Raw genomic sequence first — 8,094 nt, 5'->3', positions numbered from 1 at the left:
AAAGTTTTCTTTTAAAATACAGATGGTCTTAATGTTGGTTGCCTTAATAAAATTGTTGTAGAACCATTTTTATATGTTTTAAAAAACAACCGTTCTATTTGTTAGCTTTTTATAACTTGATAAAGTTGTGTTTTAACTTGTAATTTAATATCACAAGTCACAATATTAAATATAACATAAAAGGTTTATCGTGCGTTGCACGGGGCAGAAGGTATTACTTTGTTTAGTATAACAACGTACTTTCATTTCATCATATTATAACTCTATAAAAACAAATATTTGGAAGTATAATGTTGTATTTGGATGTTGTACAAAAGATAATAGGATGCTATTGCTATAACAAATGAAATACTTGAAAGTACACTACTTTAGGTGGACCGTGCCCACCCTCATCCTCCTTCTCCACATCTTAATTCCCAAGTTGCTCAGGTCCCATTCTAGTGACGTCTCCTATAATCATCTGGTATCCTTTCACAGAAAACTCTCATGTCCCACATCCTCATTTTCCTTTCCCTGATAGGAATATATAATTCATCTTAATGATCTCGAACGTTATAAATACAAACAAAAAGTTTAAGCGAGAACAAAATTTAGCAATATTTGTGTTTAGATAATTGGAAAGGAAAGCAGAAGTGTTAAGACGTAAGACAATCTGCTCGAATAAATGATTGAATATTTGGTTTGTCTCGTAACCGGTGGGAGATGGCAAGTTAATGGAACATGATTTATATAACAACCAAAATGATATTTTTCTACAAAACTTTTTATATAGCAAAATGATTTCGTAGTCAAACCAATTCATTTCATAGTCAAACTAAAAAAAAATACAAAAAAAACCACAATTTCGCAGATAGAATGAGAGTAAATCGCAGATGGACCTATTCCATCTGCGAAATTACCCCTATATATACAGAAAAAAAAAACTAAAAAAAAAATAAAAGCACCTACGAATGTACAAGCACCTAAAGCACAGCTGTGCTTTAGGTGCTTGTACATTCGCAGATGAGATGTTCATTTCGCAGATGGGGCATCTCCATCTGCGAAATCGTAGGCTAATTTTGTTATTTCGATTTTTTTGGCTATTTTTGTAATGCAATTAGTGTAAATGGCTATTTTTGTCATTTTCTCTTTACATGTAACACTATATGTTGTCATTTACTCTCATTATATAGCAACATGATTTCGTAGTCAAACCAATTCATTTCATAGTCAAACTAAAAAAAAATATACAAAAAAAACCACAATTTCGCAGATAGAATGAGAGTAAATCGCAGATGGACCTATTCCATCTGCGAAATTACCCCTATATATACAGAAAAAAAAAACTAAAAAAAAAAATAAAAGCACCTGCGAATGTACAAGCACCTAAAGCACAACTGTGCTTTAGGTGCTTGTACATTCGCAGATGAGATGCTCATTTCGCAGATAGGGCATCTCCATCTGCGAAATCGTAGGCTAATTTTGTTATTTCGATTTTTTTGGCTATTTTTATAATGCAATTAGTGTAAATGGCTATTTTTGTCATTTTCTCTTTACATGTAACACTATATGTTGTGATATATTCTTCATAAACACCAACTTTGATGTATATTTGTTGTTTTGCTGGAGCAACTCTACATGAAAAGTGATAGAAAAAATAATTTGTAATTTTGGGTTGAACATGTACTAAAAGAAAAGTTGTAATGTTTTTAAATAATTCATATAACTACAAAAAGGGACCCTATAATATGAATTATTTTTGGTCGGTTGTACAAAAAATCCAAATTTTAAAGTCATCTTTAAGTTAACAAGCTTTATTTGTCCAAAAACAAAAAGTGAATGACAAAACACACATCCAAACTCCTCCAAAGACGTGTGTGGACTGTGGACAACACTTGGGACTTGGGAGAGAGTCTCATTTCTATATTTTTATTTAAAAAATCAATTTTATATTTTATGTTTATTTTATTATTTTATGGACTCTTGTTCAGCTTTACTCTGCATACGCAGCCGGCAGCTCATTGAGTCTGAAATGGTAAAATAATACCTACAAAATAAAGGAAAATAAAACATGGTATAAACAAATGCTATGAACTCTAAAGGCCATACCTACCTAGTTGACTTTGACCAAATTACAAGTACCTCCAAACAAATATAAAATTATCCATTCCTAGCATATACCCTTCTATTTTTCTTCCATATTTAATGGTTTTTTTTTATAAGAAACTAACTTTTATAAAATAATATTTTTAACGCAAAACTACTCAAGCATATAAAACAATGCCAATTAACTTAACATCATCTATCTTATCACCAATTTAATTCATATAACGTTTCGGGCGCTTTAATATAAATTTTTAACTTTACGTGTCTAACTACTATAATTTCATGTAATGAACGAATTAATATGTCATTATACAACTAGAAAAAATATCCTTAGAATTTATTAAATAGGTAACTACTTAACCATAAGATTATAAAAAGTCAAGGTTTTTTCACTAACATCTAAAATGTTATTATCATACATAATGTTTTCTCCATTTATAGGAATTTCTGTTTTGTAAAATATTCTATAAAAAATCATAGTCCTCGCATTTGGGTAACAACAAAAGGGTGCCCACTATTTAGTATTTAGTTTACCCACCATGATAATGGAACCGAACGGATTGTGGCCCACTTTAACCCACTATGATTAGGAATCCAATTGGTGCACTATCGACCATTGTGGTCCAGTTATGTAGGCCCTATAATATGCTCGTGTAATCATAGTTACCAAGTTAAATGAAGGTTCACATCTCAAAATGGATGATCGAATCACACTTTTTTGTCATAAAATTACGCATATATTTCTAAATGCTTCTTTAATGAACAAATAAATCATTAAAATGTTACGTGTTTAATCCAAAATCGTCATTGGAAACGTATATGGCATGGTTTCAAAGTGGTATATTCACAGAAATGGTCTCAAAAGTTCGATTCTTAACAACTACAATGTGAGTTTTAATTCCAATACAAATTGGCCTTCTTGAAGGAACTAGGCTCTTTTATACTGCTATGTATCTGATTTACATTTCATATCGTCTATCGTACTCAACATTATGAGCCAACTAAAACATCTGTCAATCCTAATGATGCACGACTTCCATACAACAAATACAATAGAGCCATTCAACATGCTTAACATAAATATAACCATAAAAATAGAAAGTATGGGGTGCTTGTGTGGTCTTATGATACCTTTTTTTTTCTTTTTGTATTATAAGACGTGTAATTTTAGACATACCGATGTCTGAATGAGATGTGGTCAAACTTTGTAACAGTCAACAGTTCAACTACTCACGTTTGTTAATGGGCTTGGAAGGATTAAATAATCTTGGAAAGAAGGAATTTGACAAGCGTTTGATCGGGACACCTTTTTCAAGAAATTCATCAATTTCGTTTTCCTTTTGCTCATAAAGGTAGAAAGCAACAAAGGCAAAGGGAAGCACTGCATAAAATGAAAACAACTTGTTTGTAGTGAATTAAATATTTAATTGTCAAAAACCATTTGGTTCAAATTTTATGGGATCTCACACTACCATCAATTTTCATTCCTAAAGAATCTATCCCATCCTATAATGATTCTTGTTTCTTCTCAAATAAGACCAATTCATTTTTAATACAAAAATATCCAAATCTTGTTTTGAGCTTAACAGGCATGTATTGCATTTGGTATGCATTAGACCGAGACTGGGACTGATATCTTTTTAGTACAAAAGACGTGAATGCCCTTGTTGTCAAAATAAATAATCCTAGTAAGATGAAGAACGAACCTTTCGAAAAGAAACTTTGAAGTGACAAGGATCCAATCAAGCCAAGCATGAAGAGTGTTATAACCGTCTTTTTATCATGAAAGCAAAACAAGTCTGTTATATATATATATATATATATATATATATATATATATATATATATATATATATATATATGTGAAAGAATAAAACGCAAAGAACTACATAAACAAAATAATAAATGTTGATTAAAGAATATAGTTTAGAAATTGAAATAACAAGTTGAATAGAGATTATACAATGGAAGTAAGTACCTTGTAGAATATCCTTGAGTCACTTGCACTGGAAATAGATGTTAGACTATTAGCTGCATAATTCCATGAAGAAGCCACTGATAAAGCAGTTTGGTGGTATGATTTATCTGTGAACTGAAACTTTGATTTTGGAATTTTGTCAATTGAATATCCCATGCTGAAACAGAAGAAACCATGGGTTACAAGCTTTTGTATTTACAGCATACTATTTTTAGATTAGAGGATACTCACAAACTATTTGGCAACCTCCCATGGATAAACAAAAAAATGGTTGCCATGATGAAGACTTTGGAAATGGAAGTAATCATGGTTTGTCCAGGTACTACAAAATTGACATAGAATCCAAACAAAACCACCATTGCACCAAGTGTCACTTTTGCATCCCTCCATAGAAGTATGTCTGCAACTGCAACCCATAAACAAAATAAAATGAAATTCAACTATGAAAAAACTAATTAGATTATTAATCAAAATCCCATACCAATTCCATTTCCAAGACATACAGCGACTTTAGAAGGTCTTTCCTTACTATGCCAAAGTTCAGCTCTGAGTTCAGCATATGAGTCAACAGTTCTTTTCACACCCTCCTGCAACAAATCAAGAGTATGATTTTTTTTTTTACTCAAAACTACGTAGTTTTAGGTGTTTTAAGTTAGGAATAAAAGATGTATATAGTAATGGGAAATGAGTGATAACCTGAAGTGGTACAATAGGTCTGTAGCCAAGTCGATCATTTGCTTTTAAAGAAGTAAAAGTTGTGTTGCAAGTGAGGAGTCTGATTATTGAAGGTGTCAATTGTGGTGGCTTCATCCCATAGGGTGCTAACCTCTGATATATACACTCTACTAAATGGGCAATTGGCATAATCACAAAAGCAGGAATCTTGATTTGTGGCCTGTAAACTACATCATATCAGAAATAAAGACAACATAACAATGTACTCCAAATAATACCTTTCATAGCCAAGGCCTGAAAGAATAAGTCCCATGAACTCCCAAAACTTGATCGGCTCCATGTTAGTTATAAAATAAGCCTGGAAAATCAACATGCATGAATAGATAGCCTTTTAAGGTATGAAATACTTCAAATCTACTAACTATACATGTGTTTTTTTTTTATCATGATTGATTATACAAGTAAATTAAGTATTACCTCGCCTGAAGCTCTCTTTGATACAGTGCCTCCTGATGCAAGAGCTCTTTCAGCACATACATGTGCATGTGCCACATTTTCAACATAAGTGAAATCATACATGTTCTTTCCATCCCCAATCATAAACTGCTAGTTCAGAATTCATAAATTAAGTCTATGTTTATATGTATTCATGTAAGATCATGTCATTTGTAGATAACAAAAAAACTGTAATATATTGTGCATAAAATCAAGAAGCCAACCCATGTGCATAGAGTCAATTTGATATAAAAATGTCAAAGAAACAATGCCAAGGGTTAGGAAACCTTTTTTTCACATCATCAGTAGTTGATGCATAACCATCATTTAGATATATGAATATGTGATTTAATTTCAGATTGAGAAAAAAAAATGTAATCTGTTACCTTTGATTTTCCTGCTCTTGCTGCAGCAACTAAAGATGGAACAAGCAACTTATCACCAGGACCAAAAATACTGCTGGGACGAATACAGCATGTCAAAAGTCCATTCATTCCATTTGCCTTGATAACTAATGCCTCTCCTTCAGCCTTAGTTGAAGAATATGAATCATTGTGCTGAAACATTATAATGCACCTCATTGTTAATTTAAGAAAAAAAGATAATGATTTTTCTTCTGACATTGATGGAAAGAATACCTTAGCAGGATATGGCATTGCTTCAACCCCATCAAGTATTCCATGTATCCCATCAAACACCACACTAGGAGAACTAGTATAGATAAGCCTTTTCACATTTGACACACTACAAGCATCAATTATGTTCTTTGTGCCTGTAGATCATCAAACAACAACAAGTCATTATTAAAAAAGTAAAATGTTTATAACTGAGACATAAATATTAAAAGTGATTTACCATGAACATTGACTGAATAATGCAGCTGGTGGTTATTGATTGATGAATCTGGAGCAGCCATATGAAAAACAACTTCAACTCCTTGACAAGCTTCACAACAACAAAAAAGGTGAATGTGAAATCTAAGAAGCAAGAATAGACATAGATTTGTAAAATTGGTATTTGGATGTAGCAACAAGGTTACCTTTATATACTTGAGATTTGTTGCGAAGATCCATAGATACATATTGAGCACGACCTGAGGATAATGCTTTCCCAAGAATTCCTCTCTCTTCATGGCTTTCAAGCTTGATATCAGGCCCAATATCTGCAATTCTAACTGCATATATATCATAACGGATCAGCATATCCACTAAATGCCTTGCTACAAACCCTCTTCCTCCAGTCACAAGACACCACATCTCTTGTGCATCAGCCATTTTGTACTTGTGGTACCAAATTGCCCCTGTGATCCTATAAACATACAGGTTCACACCTTCTTATGGCACAGACAGTTATTTGGAGCTATAAATAACACTCCAAAATGCAACCTACAGCTCCATCCTTTTCAAAAGCAAATATTTACAACTTTCAATCCGCCTGCATTCAACTTTTAAAAGCCAAATGAGTCTTGTATTCAATTTCACAAATAATTTTCTTCTTGTGTAGGAGACAATTATAATCACGTTTGACCATATAAAGATTACTAGAATAAGAAAAAATGGATATGAACATTTTAATGTGCAATCTTTTTCTGAGAAGTTGAAATTCATCTAGGTTAATATAATAGTAATAATAATAAGCTGCTTAATAGACAACTAGTTATACATAGTTATAAGCAAAGTTTCCTAATTATGCTTCCATTCAGGAGTTGAGAACCAAATTAACCTTTTCTTCACAAAATTCTACATCAATGTCGGGATCTACTTCACATAATTACCACAAAAAATTGATAACCACATCAGATAATGCCACATTGTCATTAAGAAGAAGACTTTTTGTTATAGGAATTTGAATTCTAAAACAAAATTTGGCTTTTCTTTTTTCTAACAGAACCATTATATATATACTAGTGAAGAAAAAATCGAAGTTAAATTTCGAACGTATACCACGATTCTTCGTGCAGGTGGTACCTGCAAATCGGAGATTAAACGGAATGGGACACCGGTGGTTTCACTACGGTGACAAAGTAGTTGCAGTTCTGATCCGGCGAACGATGGAATATAACCTCCAAAGAATATTACAACTGAGCATGCACATCGATATGATTCGATGACAAACTATCAAACACATCCGAAATAGGGTTTTCTTTTTCGCATTTCTTACAAAAGCCCCATGTGATTTTCACATTCGAAATAAGTAGCAAATATCACTCAAACATTACATATTTTCTAAAATTAAATTAATTATCACCGGTCTTTGACAATTCTTGCATCAAAAAACAAAAATTCAAAAAGTATTTTTTTGAAACAGAAAATCTTGATTTAGGTAAAAAAACAAATATAAACAATTTCGTAGTGAGCAATAATTTTGTAGGTCTAATTTGTGATTATTTCACTATCTTTTTTTTTTTGTCAAAACATCATTGTGGACATTTTTGCATGTCAAGCGTGCGAATTGGTTGATTAAACCTCAAACCTGAAGCTTCGTTTTAGCAATATAAAACTTATTTGGCTGTGAAAATCATCTTTGAATATTCCTAACACAAAAAGACATCAAGAAAATAGTTACATAACATGAAATCATGATTTCCATAAAAATATGAACAATTTTATAGTGAACAATAATTACACAACTCATACATGCAAAAAAAAGTACGTACTTTTTTATAACTTTTTCGGAAGTCAAACCTGCTATTTTTTTCTGATTTTTTTTATCGAAAATGTTTGTTGACGATTTTGCAGGCTGCGTCTATCAAATTTGTGGTTATCAGGTAAAAAAGTTTGATTTTTGTCTAAATCTTGAAAAACTTATAGAAAAAGATGTTAATAAAAAAAGGTCCGAAACTTATCTACGAAAAAGAAATG

The 8,094-nt window shown here is 31.9% G+C and overlaps 1 protein-coding gene across 5 annotated transcripts; it reads right to left on the bottom strand.

Moving 5' to 3' along the window:
- Positions 1-264: 264 nt before the first annotated feature.
- On the bottom strand, positions 265-7,529 carry LOC145089680 (3beta-hydroxysteroid-dehydrogenase/decarboxylase-like). 5 transcript variants are annotated; one of them, XM_079028141.1, is made up of 14 exons: positions 7,177-7,529; positions 6,273-6,677; positions 6,089-6,178; positions 5,872-6,005; positions 5,620-5,790; positions 5,216-5,341; positions 5,017-5,096; positions 4,760-4,958; positions 4,545-4,650; positions 4,295-4,469; positions 4,064-4,220; positions 3,792-3,858; positions 3,320-3,466; positions 265-513 (listed from the first exon to the last, which is right to left on the bottom strand). In XM_079028141.1, exons 2-14 carry the CDS (start codon positions 6,505-6,507, stop codon positions 500-502), a joined length of 1,701 nt encoding a protein of 566 aa, XP_078884267.1. In that variant the 5' UTR covers positions 6,508-6,677; positions 7,177-7,529; the 3' UTR covers positions 265-499. The 5 variants fall into 5 exon arrangements, with proteins under 5 accessions (XP_078884267.1, XP_078884231.1, XP_078884341.1 ...); XM_079028105.1 differs by having other exon boundaries at positions 6,273-6,667; XM_079028215.1 differs by having other exon boundaries at positions 7,201-7,529.
- Positions 7,530-8,094: the final 565 nt, after the last annotated feature.

The sequence above is a fragment of the Lactuca serriola genome, chromosome 1, assembly GCF_051521515.1.
Source record: "Lactuca serriola cultivar US96UC23 chromosome 1, Lser_US96UC23_V15, whole genome shotgun sequence".
NCBI classification, from domain to species: Eukaryota; Viridiplantae; Streptophyta; class Magnoliopsida; order Asterales; family Asteraceae; genus Lactuca; species Lactuca serriola.
Note: the sequence above shows the minus strand (reverse complement) of the source record. Positions and strands in the feature narration are given on the sequence as shown.